The sequence below is a fragment of the Globicephala melas genome, chromosome 20, assembly GCF_963455315.2.
Source record: "Globicephala melas chromosome 20, mGloMel1.2, whole genome shotgun sequence".
In the NCBI taxonomy this organism is placed as follows: domain Eukaryota; kingdom Metazoa; phylum Chordata; class Mammalia; order Artiodactyla; family Delphinidae; genus Globicephala; species Globicephala melas.
The window spans coordinates 37,865,889-37,888,393 of record NC_083333.1 but is presented as its reverse complement, the minus strand read 5'-3'; the positions used below and the strand labels follow the sequence as shown (position 1 = coordinate 37,888,393).

General features: G+C 40.2%; 1 protein-coding gene and 1 pseudogene across 1 annotated transcript in view; one reads left to right on the top strand and one right to left on the bottom strand.

The window, feature by feature from the left end:
* Positions 1–22,505, top strand: part of LOC115848296 (RAD52 motif-containing protein 1-like) — a 59,813-nt pseudogene that overhangs the window by 23,538 nt on the left and 13,770 nt on the right.
* The window catches only part of LOC115850448 (leucine-rich repeat-containing protein 37A2-like), a 32,117-nt gene that overhangs the window by 7,706 nt on the left and 1,906 nt on the right, over positions 1–22,505 (bottom strand). The window contains exons 2-7 of the mRNA XM_060289931.2: positions 20,302–22,112; positions 19,777–19,881; positions 14,853–14,902; positions 13,381–13,435; positions 13,157–13,299; positions 12,949–13,047 (exon numbers count right to left, since the gene is read on the bottom strand). Of these exons, the coding sequence (XP_060145914.2) occupies positions 12,949–13,047; positions 13,157–13,299; positions 13,381–13,435; positions 14,853–14,902; positions 19,777–19,881; positions 20,302–22,112 (2,263 nt within the window). The remainder of the gene's footprint in view (positions 1–12,948; positions 13,048–13,156; positions 13,300–13,380; positions 13,436–14,852; positions 14,903–19,776; positions 19,882–20,301; positions 22,113–22,505) is intronic.

Sequence of the window (22,505 nt, the reverse complement as noted above, 5' to 3'; positions counted from 1 at the left end):
GGGTGGCTGTTTTATTTGTAATAGTTCAAAATTTTGAGATTGTCACACCTAGCAAGTAGTATACTTTTCTTCTCCCAACTGCATCTTATTCTTCCCACCTGTAGTATTTTCTCCCATGCTATATGTTTTCTCACTTTCTTGATAGTTGTCCTTGGAAGCACCAACTTTTCAATTTTTATAAAATCCAACTCATCTATTTTTCCTTTGGTTGTTTCTGCTTCTGGTGTCATATCTAACAACTGTTGTCTAATGCAAGGTCATAAAGATTTACTCCTGTGTTTTCTTCTAGGAGTTTTATAGCCTTAGCTCTTACATTTGGATATTTGATCCATTTGGAGTTAATTTTCATATACGGTGTGAAGTGTAGGAGTCCAGCTTCATTATTTTGTGTGTGGATGTACAGCTGTCCCAGCATCATTTGAAAAGACTGTTCTTTCCACATGGAATTGTTTTGGCACCCTTGCTGAAAATCAACAGACCATAAATAGGAGGGTTTATTTCTATACTGTCACTTCTGTTCCATTGATTTACATGTCTGTTCTTATTCCAGTACCACACTGTGATTGCAGTAGCTTTGAACTGAGTTTTGAAACCAGGATGTGTGAGTGCTCCCACTTTGTACTTTACCAGCACTGTTTTGGTTTATTCTGTTTCCTTAAATTGCTATATGAATTTTAGAATTAGCTTGGCAATTTCTGGAAAGAAGTCAGCTGGGATTTTGATAGGAATTGCAATAGAACCATAGGTCGATTTGGGAAGTAGTGAAATTTTAATAAGATTATCTTCCAGTCCATGAATCCAGCATGTCTTTATATTTAGATCTTCTTCAATTTCTTTCAACAGTTTTGTACTTTTCACTGTGAATCTTGCACTTACTTGGTTAAATTTTTCCATAAGCATTTTATTTGTTTTGATGCTGTTACACATGGAATTGTTTTCTTAATTTCATTTTTGGATTACTCACTGCTGGTGTGTAGAAATAATATTGATCTTATATCCTACAACCTTGCTGAACTCATTTATTAATGCTAACAGTTATCTTCCTAGATTCCCAGGAATATGTCTTGTGGTCTTCCAGTTTCCCAGGAATACATTGGAACATTTCAGAGTCTCTGTGGACATCTTATTCCTCAGCTTTTCTTTTTAAGCTTTTCGGTTGGGCTGTTTTTTGCCCCCAACTGTTATCCATTGCCTCATGCAGCCGCCATGTTAAAATATTTGCTTGAAAATGTTTTCCAGAAATGCCACCTGAGGAGAGTCTTTTCTCACTAGACAGCTCTGAGTCAGCTCAATGGCAAGCCTTTCAAGTGAGGTATCCCAGGGGACCACCAGACATGTAAAACAATGACAGTTCTTTGGGGTTGAGGCTTTGAAGGCCCTCCCAGTCCATGCTGCTCCTTCTGGTACCAGGGATGTGGGCTGTTTTTCAAGGCTACCACTGGCATGGAGAGCAAAGTTCAAGGACAGGTTAAAGCAACACAGATCTCATTGTTCTTACAGAAGTTAATTTGTTTTCCTTGAATAAATTGCTCCCCAATTTGCTTCAAACCTGTTGGTTAAATTTCCAGAGTTCAGAAAAAGTTGATTCTGACCATTTTTGCCAGTTTTGTTGTTGTTATTATTGTTATTGTTGCTTCTATGGAGGGATGAATTTTCAGATGTCCTTCCTCCATCATTTTTACTGATTTTCCTGCAATATTTTTTAAAAATCTCTAAAGTCTCAATGACCATAGGCTACTTAAATATTTATCATGGGAGATGATTAAGGAAAAAATAAATTAAAAGAGAAATAAATAAATAAAAGAGAAAATATAATTCTTATAGAGGCTTTCCCAGATGGGTAGATAAAGTTTGAAAAGTTATTTCTATATTTAGTGCTCTCAAAATTAAGGTTAAAGTAACAGATGTTTTAACCCCCCCACCCTTTTTTTTTCATTCAGGTTAAACACAGGCTTTAGAGTCAGAACTGAGTTCGAATTCCAGCTCTGCTTCCTCCTAGCTTGATGACTTAGGACAAGTTATAGAACTTATCTGTGCCTCAATTTCCTCATTTGTACAATGGGGTAATATATCTATCACATAAGGTTACTGTGAGGATTAAATGTTAAATGCTGATCACAGATGCCTGACAACCCAAAAGATACTGGTTTTGATAATTATCTTTCAATATTCTGCAAAAATACGCCAATAATTCTTGAGTACAGTTAACCTAAAGTCATATATTCTTTTCTCTCTTCCTGTTTCTTTTGGGTTTTTTTTCCCCCTTATTTGTTTTAAAGAACTAATGAAAAGAAAGAAATAACTAAGAAGAAAATCTATTCCAGCATTTTGGAATAAAATTTTGTTCCCCAAAATTTATTTGTTTATTTTATAGATATATATACAAAATGTTTTTTATTTATTCAGCCAACATTTATTAAATACCTAGCAAATATTAGGCACTATGTCAGGCACAGGTATAATAATGACAATAAAGTGTGGTCCCTGCTCTCAAGTTGCTGACATTCTAGGAGAGTGACAAGTAAACAGGTGATTACATACACAGTAACAAAGGCTATGATACAAGAATACACATGGGACTATGTGATGGGAGTATGGCTTTCACCAGTTCCTCTTGGATTTATCTCTTCTTTGGCTCCAGAACCAAGGAATTAGCCCTATTTTTGTCTTTAGCTGGGTAGTGTAAATCATGAAATTTTAAAAAATTGGTAGAGATGAAAGACAAACACCTTGAATTATGGAGGACACTAGAAATAGTACTTTTTTACAGAGCAAGGGCTTCCTACCAGCATAGTCACTTCGAGGGTTTTTAACCTGAAGAGTCCTTTGGCATATTTTTTCTTTGCTAGCCACTTTTTTTCTATTTTATTGTTTGTTTGTTTGTTTCTCTTCTCCACTTTATCATCTAGAGACCTGGGTAGTTCCCAATGAAAGAGTGTTTTACAGATTCTAAGGGTGATTTATACGTAAAGGCAGAAAATGACTTTTTTTTTTAACCTTCCAGTTCCATACCAAAAAAAAAATGAATATAAGCTTTCATGGAAGTAATTGAAAATGCAGATAATTTTAATTCCATTCCATTTTTCAGAATTCTCAGTCATAATCCTTCGACAACAGTTGAAGATTCTCATCTTTTTAAATTGCCAGCATTAAAATATTTGTAAGTATTGTAACAGTTTCATGGCTCATGAAATAATTTCTGCTCTTTTTTACTTTCGTCAAAGATTGAGTACTTTGGCTAAAAAGTAATAATTTAGATTTTAACTGGGTTATTGAAAGTAAGTGTTATTGGCAAAGAAACGGATTAAGAAAGAATATATTTGGGTAAGACAGCCAGCAGAGAATGAGAACAGTGTTGAAGAACACATATAGATATGGAACATGTAGATGCATGTAGGAATATTATTTATCCCAGAAAGAAAAAAGGAATAAGGGGTACATTATTTTTTTAAAAAAGAGTGATCAAAAGAGGTAGATGCAATTGAAAATGAGAAATCAGGATAATAGAAAATGATTGTACTGTTCAGCACCAAGGTCATTAATTTGATGATGCAAATTTAAATTTCTTCAGTAAGAGCTGTTTTGGATTATCATCTATGGCAAGTAAGAAGCCAGCATTGAAGTAATCACATGTTAAGTATCTTTTTAAGTTTAGAACTTTTGTCTTTGGGTTTTCTATCACGCATGTTTGGGCTTCTCCTTCAGAGACATGGGAACAACACAAGTGTCACTTACAACAGTTGAAAGCATCCTCATGATGACCCTTGAATTGGAAAAACTGTAAGTTGATTTTCCTTACGTTTATTTTCACTCAATTGTTTTTTTAGGTTTACTATTTTCTTAAGTCAGGTTTATTTATGTATAATTTTCATTTAACAAAATTCACTATTTTTAAATATACAGTGTGATGTGTTTTGACAAACGTATAGTTCTGTAGCCACCACCACATCTGAAGTAAAGAAAACGTCTGCACTCCCAAAAGACCCCTCGTGTCCCTCTGTAGTCAATCCATCCTCCTCTCTCTACCAGTCCCTGGCAACCACCAATCTGATTTTTATCCGTATAATGTTGCCTTTTCCAGAATACCTTATAAATGAAATCATGTGGTATGTAGCCTTTGTTTTTGGCTTCTTTCACTGAGCCAGTCTCTTTGGAGATTCATCTGTTTTGTTGCCCCTGTCAGTAGTTCATTCCTTTTTATTGCTGAGCAGTATTCTAGTTGACTGGATATACAATTTGTTTACGGATTCATCGTTTGATGAACATTTGAGTTTTTTCTCGTTTTTTGCCATTATGAACAAACCCCTGAAAACAGTCACATGAGTGTCTGAACATATGTTTTGTGCGAGCATATGTTTTCATTTCTTTGGGGTAGCTTCATCATATGCTAAGTGCATATTTAACTTTTTAAGAAACTGCTCAACTGTTTTCTAAAGTGCCTGTGCCAGTTTGCTTCCCCACGGGCAGTCTATGAGAGTTGCGGTTGCTCCACATCTTCACCTGATCCTTATATTTGTTTTTAAGAATACTTTAGCCTTTCTAGTAGGTGTGTAGTTGCACCTCGTGGTTTTTGCCACATTTTGCATTTCTGTAATAGCTGATGATGTTGAGTGTCTATTCATGTGCAAATATCTTTTTAAATGAAGTGTCTGTTCAAATCCATTTTTCATTGGATACTGATATTGTGTTTTAAGAGTGCTTTATATAAAAAGCAGTGGAAAAAGTCCTTTCTCTCAGATATGTGTTTAGTAAATATCTTCTCACAGATTGTGACTTTTCTTCATTGTATTAAAGTGTCTCTGAAGACCAGAAGTTTTAAATTTTTGATGAACTCTAATTTAGCAATTTTTCTTTTTTTTCATATTTATTTATTTATTTTGTTGTGTGGGTCTTCGTGGCGGCTCATGGGCTTCTTAGTTGTGGCATGCGAACTCTTAGTTGTGGCATGCATGTGGGATCTACTTCCCTGACCAGGGATCGAACCCGGGCCCCCTGCATTGGGAACTCGGAGTCTTAACCACAAGGGAATCCCTTAGCAATTTTTCTTAGATGGTTTGTGCTTTTTTGTGTCTTACCTAAGAAGTCTTTGTCTGAGACCCCATTGTTTAACCCAAAATCACAAAGATTTTCTCCTCTGTTTTCTTCCAGAAGTTGTATAGTTACATTTAGGTCTATGATTCATTTTGAGTTAATTTTCATATATGTTGTGAGAGAAGGTTCAAGTTTCATTTTTTTGCAGTTTCAAAAACTATTTCTGTAGGACCCTATTGTGACAGTTTATTACACAACTCACTGCACCTTAAACTGTGCCATCCCCCCGCCAATATGGGAAGCTAATAGAAACCTTCTGTTATGCCAAGGCTAGTTGAGGGGATTGCATGAGATTAGTATGCGGAAAGTGCCCTGCATTTAGCAGTCTGTTCCAACCGTCTTTGTCAGGTCAGCTGACAAATGACCGTCTTCACCATGCCATCACACATTGGTCACTGCTGTAGCCTCATCTTCCTCAGCTCCCCAAAGCATCTGCCACAATTGCGATCCCTGTCTTGTCAGCTAGATGCCCTCCTCTCTGGATATTAAAAATTATTTCCCTATGTAACTATAATACTGTTAACACACAGTATTTAAGAAATTGAATTCCTACACAATAATATTACCTAATAAATAGTTGCTATTCAAATTTCCTCAGTTGTCTCTCTTATATAATATCGTTTCTTTTAACAGCTTTTTGAGGTCCAATTGACATACAGTAATCTTTGTTCACCCACACACATACATACGCACCATGAAGACATCACCAAAATCAAAATGTCCATCACCTCAGAAAGTTTCTTAATGTCTCTTTGTAATTCTTCCTTCCCATCTTTCCTCGCCCTTCCCAGTTGCCATGCAACCATTGATCTGCTTTCTGTCTGCATTTTCTAGAATTTTATGTAAATGGAATCATACAGGGTATACTTTTTTCTAACTGGCTTCTAACTCAGCATGATTATTTTAATCTTCATCCATATTGTTGCATATATCAGTAATTCCTTTCTGTTTATTGCTGAATAGTATTCCATTATATGGATGTACCACAATTTATCTACTCACCAATGATGGACATTTGAGTTGTTTCAGTCTTTGTCTATTACAGATAAAGTTGCAATATAATAGTTGTACACAGTATAATAGTTGTGTACAAGTCTTTGTGTGGATGTGTACTTCCATTTCTCTTGGGTAAATACCTGCAAGTAGAATGGCTGGATCATTGGTAAGTGTATGTTTAAGTTTTTTAAAAATACCTATTTTCCATAGTGGTTTGATCATTTTCATCTCTACCAGCAGTGTATGAGAGTTGCATCTTCTTCACGTTGCGGCCAACACTTGCTATGCTTAGTATTTTTAATTTTAGATAGTTTAATAGGTGTGTAGTTGTATCTCACTGTAGCATCCCTAATGATTAATCATGTCAAACATCTTTTCATATGCTTATTTTCCATCCATATATCTTTGAATCTCTTATCTAAGTATAAGAGATTGCTAAGTATTTTCTCCCATTCTGTGACTCATCTTTTCATTCTCTCAGGAGTGTCTTATGCAGGGCAGAAATTCTTAATTTTGATGGTGTCTAATTTATCTATATTTTTCTTTTATGGATTATGCTTTTGGTGTTGTATCTAAGAAATCTTGCTGAACTCACGGTCATAAAATTTTTCACCTGCTTTCTTCTAGAAGTTTTATAGTTTTATGTTTTACATTTAGATCTTTGAACCAATTTGAGTTCATTTCTGTATATGGTTTGGATGGAACTTCTTTCTGTTTTTTTTTTTTGCAGCTGGATATTCAATTGCTCCAGCATCATTTGTTGCAAAGACTATCGTTTCTCCACTTAAATGCCTTTGAACCTGAAAGTCGGTTGTCCACATCTCTCTCCTTCTGAACTTTCTATTCTGTTCCTTTGATCTTTTTCTCTGTCCTTACACTACTATCACAGTGTCTTGAAGGTGTAGCTTCATAAGCCTTGAAATCAGTTACTGTTAATTCTCCAACTCTGTTCTTTTTCAAAGTTGTTTTAGTTATTCTAAATTTTATTTCCATATGAATTTTAGAATTAGCTTGTCAATTTCTATAGAAAAGCCTACTGGGATTTTGATCTATAAATCGATTTGGGGAGAATTGATGTCTCAACAATACTGAATCTTCTGATCCATGAATACTTTATATCTCTCCATTTATTTAGGTCTTCCTTAATTTCTCCCAGCAATATTTTACAGTTTTCAGTGTGTAAGTCTTTTACATCTTTTGTCAGATTTATTCTAAGTATTTTATCTGTTTGATCCTATTATAAGTAGTGTTTTAAAACTTTGATCTCTGATTGTTTGTTGAGATAAATTAATCTTTTTGTATGTTGATCTCGTATCCTGCAAACTTGATAAACTCATTTATTAGTTCCAGTAGCATTTTTGTAGATTCTGTCAGGTTTTCTACATAATCATGTTATCTGTAAATAAAGATAGATTTACTTCTTCCTTTCCATTCTGAATATCTCTTTTCTTTTTGTTGCCCTATTGCACTGGCTAGAACCTTCAGTGCAATGTCAAATAGAAGTAATGAGAACAGACATCCTTGCCTTTGTCCTGATCCTGGAGAGAAAGTACTTTGTCCTTCACCATTAAATATGATGTTAGGTATTTTGTAGAAGTCATTTATCAAGTTGAGGAAGTCTCCTTCCATTCCTAGTCTACTGAGGGCTGTGTTTTTCTTTAATCAGGAATGGATGTTAGATTCTCTCATTCTTTTCCTCCATCTATTGCAATGACTATGTGATTTTTCCCTTTTTTTCTTTTCTTAATTTGTTTATTTATTTTTGGCCGCATTGGGTCTTCATTGTTGCACACAGGCTTTCTCTAGTTGTGGCGAGCCGGGACTACTCTTCATTGCAGTATGCAGGCTTCTCATTGCGGTGGCTTCTCTTGTTGCAGAGCACGGGCTCTATGGTCACGGGTTTCACTAGTTGCGGCACATGGTCTCAGTAGTTGTGGCTCACGGGCTCTAGAGTGCAGACTCAGTAGTTGTGGTTCACGGGCCTAGTTGCTCCGTGGCATGTGGGATCCTCCCAGACCAGGGCTCGAACCTGTGTCCCCTTCATTAGCAGGCAGATTCTCAACCACTCTGCCACCAGGGAAGCACTTAAGTATTTTTTTTAATGTATTTTTTTGCTGCGTTGTGTCTTTGCTGCTTTGCCTGGGGTTTCTCCAGTTGTGGCTAGCAGAGGCTACTCTTTGTTGTGGTGCACCGGCTACTCATTGGATGGCTTCTGTTGTTGCAGAGCACAGGCTCTAGGTGCATGGGCTTCAGTAGTTGTGGCACACAGGCTCTAGAGTGCAGGCTCAGTAGTTGTGGCATACGGGCTTAGTTGCTCCACAGCATGTGGGATCTTCCTGGACCAGGGATCGAACCCGTGTCACCTGCATTGACAAGCAGATTTTTAACCAATGAACCACCAGGGAACTCCCAATTCCAGTATTTTTAATCTTTTTTGTAGATCATTATTCCAATCTGGTGTCATTTTCCTTCTACTTAAAAATACTTCTTTTAACATTTCTTATAGGGAAAGTCTATTAGTAATGAATTCTTTCAGCTTTTGTATGTCTGAGATAGTCTTTATTTTGCTTTTGTTTTGACAGATCTGGGTATAGAATTCTAGGTTGATAGAATTCAATTCACTACTTTAAAGATGTTATTCCACTGAGTTCTCGTTTACATTGTTTCCAACAAGAATTCTGCTGTCATTGTTATCTTTGTTCCTCTGTATGTAGTGTATAGTTTTTTCCTCTGGCTGCTTTTAAATTTTTCCCTTTATTGCTGGTTTTGAGCAATTTGATTACTTTTTGTGCCTTGGTGTAGTTTAGTCCATGTTTCTTATGCTTAAAGTTCATTGATCTTCTTGACTTTGTGGGTTTACAGTGTTTACCAGTTTGGAAACATTTTGGCAATTATTTCTTCAATGTATTTCTCCTCTCCTTCATGGACTCTAAGTACACATGGAATAGGCCACTTGAAGTTGTTGCACAACTCACTGATGCTCTATTCATTTTTGTTGTTGTTTTGTTTTGTTACTCTTTTTGTTTAATCTTGGATAGTTTCTATTACTATGGTTTAATGTTCACTGACCCTGTCTTCTGCGGTGTCTCTTCTGCCATTAACCTCGTTCAATGTCTTTTTCATTTAGACATTGTTTTTAATCTCTAGAAGCTCAGTTTGGGTCTGTTTTGCATTTTCCATGCCTCTACTTAAGATTTTCAGTATTTAGTCTGGGTTTTTTTTTTTTTTTTTTTTTTTTTTTGCGGTACATGGGCCTCTCACTGTTGTGGCCTCTCCCATTGCGGAGCACAGGCTCTGGACGCGCAGGCTCAGTGGCCATGTCGCACGGGCCAAACCGCTCCGCGGCATGTGGGATCTTCCCGGACTGGGGCACGAACCCGTGTCCCGTGCATCGGCAGGCGGACTCTCAACCCCTGCGCCACCAGGGAAGCCCTAGTCCGGGTTTTTTAACATATGAAATAGTTATAACAACTTTTCTTCGTGTATAATAACTTTTTAAATATTCTTTTCTGCCAATTCTAACATCTGCATAGATTATGGGTTAGTTTTGATTGGTTGCCTTTTCTCCTCAGTATGGGTCATATTTTCCTAATTCTTTGCATGTTTGGCAATTTTTCATATGATAACAGATGATGTGAGTTTAGTTTATTGTGTGCTATATATATTTATATTCCTGTAAAATGCTTGGGCTTTGCTTTTGTGAAATTAAGTTACTCAGAACAATTTTATTCTTTTAAGTCTAGCTGTTAAGATTCGTTGGGTAGGAGTCCACGTAGCCTTTAGTCTGGAGCTCATTATTTGCAACTACTGAGACAAGTCCTTTCTGAGTATCATGAGGTTTTCCAGTCTGACTTGTAGGAACAGGTACTATTCCTACAACCCTGTGTGATAACCAGTTATTCTTATTATTAATGCTTTCATGTGGTTCTTTTCCTGGCATCAAGTAATTCCTCACACAAATGTACTGACCAATACTGTGCTGAATTCTCAAGAGATCCCTCTGCATATCCCCAGAGTTCGTTGTCTGTGCACTTCTTTTCTCTCTCATACTCTGCTTTGTGAACTCTAGTTACCTTGGTTTTCCCAGACTCTCAGCTCCATTTCCTCAGTCAGGGAGTCCACCAGTCTCAGCCTGGACATCTCTTCCCCATACCATGACCTGGAAACTCTCTCAGAGAAGTAAGTTAGGGCTATTATAGGTATCACTTCATTCATTTTCCATCTCCTGGGGATCACTGAACTGTATTGCCTGACGTGCAGTTTCTTGAAAACTGTTGTTTCATATGTTCTGCCTGATGCTTTCATTGTTTCAGGTGGGAGGTTAAATTGGTCCTTGTTACTTCATCTTGGCCAGTAGCCAATAACGTTCTTTAAGTCTGTTTTATTTTCATACAGGGTCCAATTAAAGATTAGTCATTGCATGTCATATCTTTGTTTCCTTTAATCTAGAATATTTCCCTACTATTTTTTTTTTTTGGTCTTTTATGACATTGGCATTTTTGAAGAGTCTAAGCCAGTTGTCTTGTAAATTGCCCCACAGTCTGAATTTGTCTGTTTCCTCATTTGATTCAAAGTAAATATTTTGGGGAAGAATACTATATAGGTGATGTATTCTTCATACTTCATCACTTCAGGTGGCCCAGTGCTAAGTCTGATCCCTTGATTAAGGTGGTTTCTTCCATATCTCTCCATTGTGAAGTTATTTTTCCCCTTGGTAATTGATAAATAATATGAGGTCCCATACTTTGGGATCAGTGGAGATCCTACTTTCAAACAACTCTTCACCCAACTGTGCATCAATGATAAGCCTTGTCTGAATCGATTATTACATTGATAGTTGTAAAATGACACTTTCCTAATCTATCATTCCTTTTGCATTTATTAGCTGACATGATTCTATAAAGAAGAGCTCTGCCACTTTTCATTTTGAGTATCATTATGAGCTCATGTGCTTTTTTTCTAAATTAACTATGTTATACCTTATAATGATCATGTTATTCTTTGGAATGTTCCATTTGTCCAGATTTGGCCAATGCGATCTCTATTATTGTTTAACCACATGATGCTTTTTTATTACCAGAATAATTTCTAATATATTACTACTGACATATAGGAACTGAGAAAGGGACTCCAGAAGGTGAGGTCTTATTCAGACTCTTCTTAGAAGTCTGCCTTCTTCCTGTGTACTCTCAACCCAAAGTGAGGCTTTGGAGTTGGTACGAGATACTTCTGAATTAAATTACAGATCAATGTCCCCCAATTCTAATCCCTATTCCCTTTTTTCTAGGCATATCATACCTACTGCCATCCTAATCCTTCTGTTGGGCACCTCTCTCCTCCTCTATATTTATTTACGACAGTCAAGAGCAGCAATTGGCCAACCGGCCCCTATCCTGTTCTCCAGCCCATGAGCCCCAAGAACTCCTTTTTGCACTGGTCTGTGGGGGCCTTGGACTCCCCCTTCTACCTACTCAAGTAACTCTTTTATCACAACTTTAATGACCAGTGTTTCCATTTATAGGATCTTACCTAGCCGTATGGGCTGCTGCCTCTGCCAATTTAAAAATACTATTGAGGTTGTCTGTAAGACAGTCAAGCTGCGTTGTGACAGTGAATGCCTGACAGACGTGACACCTTGTGGTGAGTCTCAATTGCGGGATAATAAATTGTTAATTTAATTTTTTAATGTTTATTTTTAATCAATGATGATAAATTTTAAAATTAGTGGTGTAATTGCATTGTTTTAATTCATTCATTCAGAGTTCCAGCTCCCTAAGATTCTAAGAGCTACCCCCTTGCTAAAAATCAGATTCTTGGTTACATTATTAAGCTATATAACTGATGCATACATAATGGAACAAGATAAAGGAATGGAAGGGGGAAGGGAATTAACATTAATGGCCACTTTTCCTATGCTGTGCTCTCTGCAAATGAGAACTTATTCACATAGTGAATCATTTGGAATCATGCAGCCCGGGTCCTGTGCTGGCTGAGGCAGGAGGTGGCTAGGTTTGGTGCTGGGCTGAGCTGCAGGGAGCCGAGCGGCACACAGCTGACCTGCAGCAGGGTCAGGAGAGGCCAGGGCCTGAGGAGGGCCGTCTTTGGCAATGGCTGCTCTCGCACGTTCTTCTTTACCCTGTCTTTCTGGCACCTCCCTGCTAGTTATCCAAGGGTTGGGATTTATTTTTAAAGAAAAAAAACCAACCCAATGGGAATTTCCACCAGCTTGAAATGGTGGAGAAGCCCCTACCAAGACAGGGTACACATTTGTCATGAGTTTGAGAACTTGGGAGAAAAGTCAGGCCTTGGCTCCACAGTGGAGGGAGGCCCAGTGATGCAAGTATTCTTGCAACCCCAATGACCGTACGTGAGGGGCCAGAGGTAGATGACCCTCTATGGGCAGGAGGTCGAGCATGTTGTAAGTAACCGGTACTTGATGAACCAGGAGAGAGAGGGCGCCAGAATAGATTGTTATTTGATTGAATGACCTACGCCCCTTGCGGATGGTATGTTTTCCAGTTCCCAGGGACGGATGATGCTGGGGAAACAAGGGAGGGAAGCCCCTCTTCATCCTTCTACTCATCCTCCTTTGCCCACATTTCCTCTTGTGGAAGTACTGGCTGCACGAGGGATTCTAGTTTCAGCCCTGCTTCTTCTTGCAGGCCCTTGTTATTGGTATATAAATATTCAACTATTTACATTTTAATTCCTTTACCACATGGTTAAACTTGGTTATGAATTTATACATTTTAATATCAGAAAAATAAGTATTTTTACAGGCTATGCTGAGAAGCCAATATGAGAAGCCATTTTAAGAAGAAAATAACATTTGCAGGTGGCCTGAGGCAGAACAGGGCTCACTCTGTGGCAATCTCGTGTGCTGTCTCACTTTCCTCACCCGCCTCTTCATCAATCCAATAGGCAGCCAGAAGCTTCTCTGCTGGGGCTTTGATGACTTCCCTGGGGTAAGAAGAGTAATGCCAAGGCTTTTAATTTTGAAAAGAACAATTATAATTTTCATTATTTCCTCATTTTAGATGAGAATTTTAAATTGTCCCCTATCATTTACCCTGCATCCTTATAGAATATCTCATCCTCATCAGAAGACTCCCTGTCGTGTAGCTTTTGTGCCATGTTTTCCATGCATGTGGCGTTGAGGGGCCTATAGGTATCCTTAAGCCAAAGTGGCCGCCTTCTCCCGAAATCGCCCTCCTAGAACACAGAAAGGGAAGTATTAATTCTGCATCTCCCCTGCTTTCTCTGGCCACAGTACTTTACCCTCCTCAAATTTACCTGACTCTCACTTTCCCCTGAGCTTCTCTTACGCCGCAGAAATCGAAAAAAGCCCCTCGGAGGAAAACACACACAGTTAGTGTCACGTGTCATTTTTCACCTCTCTCACAATGTGTTATCTCTGGTCTTATTAGGACTAAACGGGTACCTCAGTCCATAATCACAATGAGCAAAAATCACCACAGACCCGGGATCTTGAAATTCATTCCATGCACGCTGGCCTTCCAGAAGTTCTCTGTGTCCGTCCAAAGTGGACCCCCAGTGTCTCCGGGGAGACCACTGCATGTGGCTTAGCATGGAGTATAGGCAGGATTTTCAGCCCTGTTCACCTTTCCTGGCCCTTGGCCAAGTGCCCTCGTGCGGTGAAAACACTGCACGACGGCCCTGGGCAGAAACACGTTACTCTCTAGATGCGCTTCACACCAGTCCGCTTCGCACTTAGTCGCACATGCAGCATTTGCTGGGGGTGTGGGTGTGGGGAGAAGGTGCTTTTATTTTCCTGGCTGCTCTATCCTATAAGTTGAATCACACCAAGTAAACACGTGAACCCAACAAGCAAAGTTATCTATAGCTCTCTGACTTTCATACTGCAGGGTAGCACTGAGGTGTCAGTGAATTGTGAAATCGGTTTAAAGGCCATGACCAGCAGGGAAACACAAAATACTCTTTCTGAATACAAATAGAACAGAAAAAAAAATCTGAGTGCACAGTAAGTTTGTTTCAGAAACTACTTTTGTCCATATAGTATGTGTCTACTGAATTGTGACAGAAAACCTAGCTCACAAAACAAACAAACAAACAAACAAAAAAACCTAGCTCACAGCCCAAGCACAGTGTGATCAGTAGAGAAGTCCTCAGTGGACAGGGACCATCTTCTTTTTCATAATCACTAGCAGTATGACCATGGGGCAAGATATTTTCCCTTTCTTTTTCTCCAGTTCCTTATTCTAAAAGGATGAGACAAACTACAGTCTAAAGTTTCTCCCGGTTAAAATTCTATGACGTTGGGATAAAGGGAATAGAGAGTAGGGGCCTGAAAAACAGTAGGATGAGAAGGGAAGTTTTCTTGCCACTTTACAGAAGGGGCTCATATGTTCTACCTTTCGTCAGCTTTGAGTGAGGCCAGCCCCTAAATCCCCAACCATGTGGCCCTCCCAACCCCAGAGCCTCCTAGAAGGCCTCTGGCCTGGCCTGATGCCTAGGAACCAGGCGTCAGGCCAGCAGGAACAGGTACAACCAAAACCCCTCCCCGTCCACCCTCTTTCCTTAAAGGACTAGTGAAAGCAGATGAATCTGTGCCAGTCCTGTTCTAACTCAGCTTGGGCTGGGGAGCTAATTCTGCTGATACATAAATTAGGTTAAACCATTAGGGTAATTAAACATTCTTCCTGCCTTTGGTGAGTAAATTGAAATAGATGAGTTCTATGTTTTCCTCTAGTTGTAAAATTCTGCTTTCAAAGACCAATATTTACCTTCTGCTTCTTTTTTTATCCTCCTCATTTGCAATTCTATGAGAATAAATCTGTTTTGAAAGAAAACATGATCATGATTAGCCATTACAACTATTTCCAAATCCTTATTCATTCCTTTTTACTTTAAATCTTATCTACCCAGTGAGAATGATAACTTTTTTAAGGAAAGGAATTCTACCCTGTTTAAAATTCCTTTGACTCTTCCACAGTACCTAACTTAGGGTCTTGCATGCAGCCAGCGATATATTTCATTGACTGTTTTAGATAACGTTCAACAGATAATTCCTAATAAAAACTCTTAGAAGTAGGAAAAGAAAATAAAAGTATCTGGCAGAAACCTAAGCATTGTTTTAAAGTCAAGAACAAGAGTAGGATGCCCAATAATTACTGCTACTATTGATCATTGTGGAGGAGGTCTTAATCAGTACGATAAGAAAAACCAAGGATTGGAAATGAAGTATTGGAAAGCAAGAAACAAACGTATTTGCATATGAAACGAGGGACCTAAAAAGACCAAAAGAATCAACAGAAATTTTATTGGAAGTAACATGAGTAAGATAACTCCATACAAAATCAAGAGATCAACATATAAGCCTCAATAGCTTTCCCATATAACACAAATAACTAACGAAACAACAGAAGAAACATCCCATTTACTATATCCATAAAAATGCATAAAGTACCTAGGAATAAACTTAACCACAAATTTGTAAGACCTATGTGATGAAAATATTAAAACTTCTCAGAAGGACATGAAGAAGAAGTACTTACATGGCATGAGATACCATCCTCCTAGAATGTTGTAAAGAGGTCAGTTCTCCTCAAATGAAACTACAAATTCAATGCAATCCACTTATAGCCAAAATAATTTTTAAATGAAACCTGGCCAGCTGACATTTGGGAGAGAATATATGTAAGAATAGTTATGAAATGTATGAAAAAGAAGGTCAAAGATTAGGACTTTGCCCTACCAGATATAAAATATGTTACAGAGCAACTAGAATTAAGCAGTGTGATACTGGTACTGGTACAGGACAAGATAACTGGATCACAGAATACAGTCCAGATGAAGAGAGTATATTATGCCAGGGAAGAAAGAATAAACCATTCAGTGAAAGATTTGAAGAGAATTAGATCTTCATGTAGGGGGAAAAAGTTACATCCCCTACCTCAACCACACTAAAAAACAAATACAACAAATTCTAGACAGATTATAAAAGTACTTGAAGAAAATATTAGAGATGATTTTTTTTTTTTTTTGGTACGCGCGCCTCTCACTGTTGTGGCCTCTCCCGTTGCAGAGCACAGGCTCCGGACGCCCAGGCTCAGGGGCCATGGCTCACAGGCCCAGCCGCTCCTCGGCATGTGGGATCTTCCCGGACCGGGGCACGAACCCGTGTCCCCTGCATCGGCAGGCGGACTCTCAACCACTGTGCCACCAGGGAAGCCCTAGAGATGATTTTTACGTCATGAGGTGACAAAGGCCTGGCTAACAAAACCCACCCCACCTGAGCCATGAGGAGAGGACAGGCAGATACGGTGGCAGACTATCAACACACCTCCTACTCTTCACAGCCCTTGCCCCACTTTCCCCTGGACTGTTTGTCTTCTTCTTGTTGACTCATGAAACTCTTGGGAGTTCCCTGGTGGTCCAGTGGTTAGGGCTTGGCTCTTTCAGTACTGTGGCCCGAGGTTCAATCCCTGGTCAGGGAACTAAGATCCCGCAAGCTGCACAGCATGGCCAAATCCCGCCACCTCCAAACAAACAAACAAACAAACAACTCTTCTTCATAGTAAAGAAATACTGGCTTTCATTGAATTTCAGGGTTTCGAATCTTTCCAGTGTTTTTGTCTCTAAGGAGACAAGACAAAAGAGTGGAGTAGGGAGCACAAGCTTTGCAGTCGGGTGAAACTGGCTTCTGCTTTTGGTTTGGCCCCTGGGCCCTCACACTGATCTCCTTCATCGATGAAGGAGGGATAGTAATATCATCCTCACAGGACTGTGGGCATTAAATCAGACAATATATGGAAAACTCTTCATCTTACGCTTGGCATGAATCAGTGCTAAGCTGGTGTCACAGACAAGATGGTGGAATGTATCAAAGGCTCTGCTTGTGGCATCAGGCTCTGAAGGCTCTTTCCCACCATAAGATTATAAAAATATTGCTTTTATTTTCTTCTAATGCCTTTATGTGGTCTTTTTCACATTTATGGAAATACGTTTATTTAAGATGAAAAATGGGGATCTGCTATTATTTACCCCCAAGGAGTTAGGCAGTTATTCTATCACCATTTATTCATTTTCTTCCACTGATTGGAATATTGAAACATGACATTTCAAAAGTCTTAACAACACATGGGTCTACTGCTGGACTCTATGCTACTTCAAATAAATATTCGGCTGCATTATTCCTCACTGTGGAATTGACATAATGCCTCATCTCTGTTCCGTTGAACCCCATTATTGTCTACCATAGGAAGAACACTGCATGGCCCCTGTCCTCAAAAAGCTTATCACATAAGTGGGGAGAGGAAATAATGGTTAGGACTCCTCGCTTTCACTGCCGAGGGTACAGGTTCAATTCCTACTTGGGGAACGAAGATCCTGCAGGCCAAAACAAAACAAAACAAAACAAATGTAAGGTTAAACTACCTAGAAGTTAAAAACAATAAAAAGGGGACTTTCCCGAAATTCTAAAAAGGCAAGAGGCCATATGCCACCTGGAGATATAGAGGGTACAGTCTGGGCAATGGCCAATGACTAGCAAGCTGACCCCATGCCAGTCCCCAGCCTCCTGGCTCAGAAATCATACTCTTCCTCACCAAGAGAGAACTCACGTCTTCCTGTTGTGGCGGTCGCACTTTATCAATATCACAGGATTGATCAAAAATCAGAATGCCAAATTATTACTTGACAATGAGAAATACATCTCTTCTACACACAGGGCATCCGTGTCTGCACAATGAGAGAATTGCCTTCTGTGGAGACAGGCCTCCGTGGCACACTAAAGCACAATCACACAATCGGAGGCTACTTGGTGAGAACAGAATTAGAAAAGGAATCAGCTGAATCGAGAATTTAATGGGAAGGCCTGAGGTAGCTGGATCCGTCCATCTCCTCCACAGGCACAGCCTGGCTAGGGGGCCTGACTCGTCAGTTATGCTGCCTAAGGTGCCATCTCTACTCTCGGGCAATGTGAGGATGGGCACTGCCCATGCTGGTCTCTCCTCACCTTTTCTATGCTTTCACTACTGACCAACCCTCCTGCAGATAGACACATTTCTTGTTAGAAGTTAGTACATCATGTCAGGTTGTATTCAAGTCTGATAGGCCCGCAAGCCATTGGTCCTTACGCATCTCTGCTCAGCTCCATGATGTGCTAACTTTGGTGTTTCTCTCTTGGGGGGCTGCCTTTTAAAAAACTGCTTACCACTTTTGTGAGTTCTGAGGGGAGGGACCGCTTTGCTATGGCCCCTAAGAAATGGTGACAAACCTCACAGGACTGGGATCAGGAGGGCTGCAGTATTCAGGGAAGGCTTTACGAAGACAGATATCTGAACTTGAGTTGGCTTTTCAGAGATTCATAGGACTTCCACAGGCAAAGCAAAATAAAGGAATTTTAGATGGGCAAAGGCACAGACCAAAGTAGGAATGGGTATGGTGTAACGAGCGTATAGTGAGGAGCTGCTGTGGCTGGAATGGAGGGAGGCCATTACAAGAGAAAAGGTAAATAAAGTAGGTTGGATTCGAAGGGTAGAATCAAGATTGTCAGCTTATTAAAACCACTCTTTTAATGTTAGCAACTGCCTGTGGGGAAAAGTAATAAATCATTGTGTAACCGAACAAAAGGTAAACAGGCTACCTCCAGGAATAGGCTACTATAAATATGACATACTTTAGGGTAGCCTGCTGCAGGATTTTACTTGCAGTGGTTTAATGGAACCTATCTACACAATTCCTAATACACCGGAGAAGAAAGATGCTAAGTAAACCTAAGGAATTGAAAAGATCACACTTTTATCGTTTAGGCATGTCCTTTTACCTCTCCCAGGGTGACTGATAGCTCCATGACTTTGGAGATCGTATATCTCTCATCATTTCAGCCAACAAGGAAAGAAATCAAAAGTAGAATGAGAGTGACTGCTGAGTACATCAAATCAGCATCGTTTTCTGAGTTGAAGGAATTTTACTATCATGTCAACTCTGGCCTTCCTATAAACTTAACTTGTCAAAATAGTCCAATGGCTTGTTATCATGGATCCAATTCCATAGAGATTTCCTGGGAGTGGAGTTCCTTTAAAAATCCTGTGGGGACTTCCCTGGTGGCGCAGTGATTAAGAATCCGCCTGCCATGGGGCTTCCCTGGTGGCGCAGTGGTTGAGAGTCCGCCTGCCGATGCAGGGGACGGGGGTTCGTGCCCCGGTCCGGGAGGATCCCGCATGCAGCGGAGCGGCTGGGCCCGTGGGCCATGGCCGCTGAGCCTGCGCTCCGCGGCGGGAGGGGCCACGGCAGTGAGAGGCCCGCGTACCGCAAAAAAAAAAAAAAAAAAAAAAAATCCGCCTGCCAGTGCAGGGGACACGGGTTCGATCCTTGGTCTGGGAAGGTCCCACATGCTACGGAGCAACTAAGTCCGTGCGCCGCAACTCCTGAGCCTACGTGCCAAGAGCCCGTACTCGACAACAAGAGAAGCCACCTCAGTGAGAAGCCCATGAACTGCAATGAAGCCCCAACGCAGCCCCCCAGAGAAAAAACAAAAACAAAACAAAAATACAAAAAATCATCCTAGGAATATACTTTTCAAGAAAAGAACAAAGTGTATGTCAGTCCTTATGACTAAAGAGAAGAATCAAGTAGTAGTAGGTGGAAAGGTGGATTTCATTCTCAGCTTGTGAGTTCTGAATCTGAATTAAGTATTGTCCTTACCTCAACGAGACAGAGAATTGTAACCCAAATCGTCACTACTGCAGATATGGATATTGCCAAGATGAGTCTGTTGTTATAGCCATATGCTGGAACTTCTTTTGTGAGCTAAAAAAACAAATAACAACTTTTTAAAAACAAGGAGATAAAAGGGATGAAAACTGACTATTCTTAAACCTATTCTAAACGCTAGCTAACTATTCTTAAACTACCATAAAACCCAATCCTTTCAGGCGAGTAGCTTCTATAAGAACAAGCCAATTGTAATGTTAATCTTATCATTAGCATTTTCTTCTACAATTTATTTATCTACACCTTATTTATCTTGTGTTATGCATTTTCTCGTCTTCCTTAGGAAGAGTGGCACACTGTTTAAATGAGCAAAGTGGGAGATCACTGTCTTAGCCCGTTTCATGGCTGAAGATAAGATAGAGACTAGGAGCCCGTGGCATTCCTGCTTGGGCACGTTAATGGCGTGTCCTAAACTGAGTAAAAGTCCAGCTCCCATGTGTCAGGGGTTACCCTCACCTCAGTTGACTCCTGCCCTTTCTGCTCACTCTGGGCTTCTGTGCTGTCACTGATGTAGTTGTCAGCTTTCCACTGGTCCGTATCCCCCTCCGCTTCGGACACATTTACTTCTTGCTGCTTGCTGAGAAGCTTCATCAGGAGGCCTGTTCTAGAGATGAGGTTGGCACAGGCCAGCTGCACGTGGGTCTCCGAGCAGTTCATTTTTAAAGTCTGGATAACATGAGAAATGAGCCTTCGCACGTCATTGTTGGGGATGAGGGACCGTAGCTGCTGGTTTAGCTGAGTTTCAACTTGATCACCCGGGGATGTGAGCCCTGGGAAAGCGAAGCCTGTGGGCTTAGAGGATAATTCAGTGCCCGTGTTGTGGTACTCCCATCGTGTTTGGTTGGTGTGTTGAACAGTTGGCATACTGTTGTCTGCAGCAACAGTAGAATGTGCAGTGGACACGTTCCTATGGGTAGTGTTTCCAGGGCCGGTTCCTCCTGGCAGAGTAGAGTTTCCTGTAGAAATAATTTCTTCAGAAACATTTTGTGCAGTATTGTTTCCTGAAGTAGTGTTTTCTGTAGAAGGGTCTGAAGGAGAAAATAATTCTGGAAAAGGCTTTTCCTGAGAAGTCACTTCTCCTGAAGATGAAACAGCCTCTCGTGGAGGGGAATTTATGAGACTCCTCAGTACAGAGAACGGAGGGCTTGCAAGCATCATTCTAGTGAGTGAACTTTTCTTTCTGAACTTTCCACTCCTTTTGCCTTTGGGTTTTCTGTGGACCCGATGAGACCTAATTTTATGGAAGATGTATTTTTTTCCAGAATGTGAGATTAGTTCGAAGTCCTTAATGTTTCTAGTTCTAGCCTTCGCATCCTCTAAAACATGAAGAGTGTTGGATAAGTCTTTTGATGTGCTTTTAACCTCAGATGGGGATTTTGGAGGGATGGAGGCAGAAGGCCTGCCCTTGAAGTACTGTTTCCGGGAAGAGGAGCCTGCTGCCTTGTGTTCCTTTATGAATGAAGACTCTGCATTGGAGGACTTTCCCACCAGCTTCCTGGGACTCTGAACCATGAGAAGCTGTTTCAGCTTTCTTGGGGATGGCCTCCTGAGCCTTCTTTCTTCAGCAGTGTTCGCCTCAGATGGCTGGGCATTCTGTTTCCCCCTGACGCTCTCATCTCCCACTGCTTTGAGGTGCATTTTCTGTATGCCCCTTGGGCCCTTGAGGACCCTGTTCACTCTCAGCAGCCTTTCCTCTGTACTCTCAGTGTTTGCGAGGCTGTCTTTCTGTGGTTGGGCAGTTTGCAATTTCTTTTGAAAGATGTAGCTTTTAAACGTGGCACTTGAAATGTTGGAACGCGTACGCGTGGCAGGTTTTTCTTCCTTTTTAACCTCATCAATTTTTTCTTGAGTTTCTGCATCTAACAAATGTTCCACAAAATGGAGTTTCCTCAATTTGTTTTTATGAGTTGAATTCTTGGGTACAGGTTTAACAGAAGGGCTCCTTGTATTGCCTTTCAAAAGGCCCTGCGGCATATCTCCATCTGGTGTATTTGAGAAAAGAAGTTGAATGAATGGGAATAATGTTGATTCCACATCTCCTAGATTTCCCTCTGAGGTATAAGGCAGTATGTCATTTAGTGTACTGATAATATCACTTTTATTCTTAAAGTCCAGCTGCTCATTCATGAAGCCTGACAAGGTGACAGCACTTTTATCTGATGACGCCCTCTCTGACTCAATAGTCAGCTCAGTGGTGGTGTTCTTCTTGCGGGCTTGTAACACCTTCATCAACGATCCTTCTGCATTCTGTATAGATGTTTCTTCATCTGTCAAAAAAGAAGGGACTGTTTTTGATCATTGAACACTGATGGGACAGCTTTTTGTCAGTCCACAGCCAAATAAATTAGGAATCAGTCAAAGTTTGAGTGCCGCTGAGGAGTAAAAGAAACCCACACTTAAGCCTATGACTGGCAACAACAAAATGTGAAAAAGATATCTCTTGAAAAAGTGGCTATCTACTCAGAAAATTCTGTAGCGTGAAATATAGTAACTATGTTCAGGATTACTCCACTGGTTCCCAGGGGCCAGTACTCAAGAAAAGGCAAGGCTGGAAGACAAATATTCCCCTACTCAGCTGGACTCTCTGCAGGTCTACTGTGACTCCTCACATTCATATACCCCATCCTGTCCTGCCTCAGAGGCAGAGGAGTGTGAGGCTT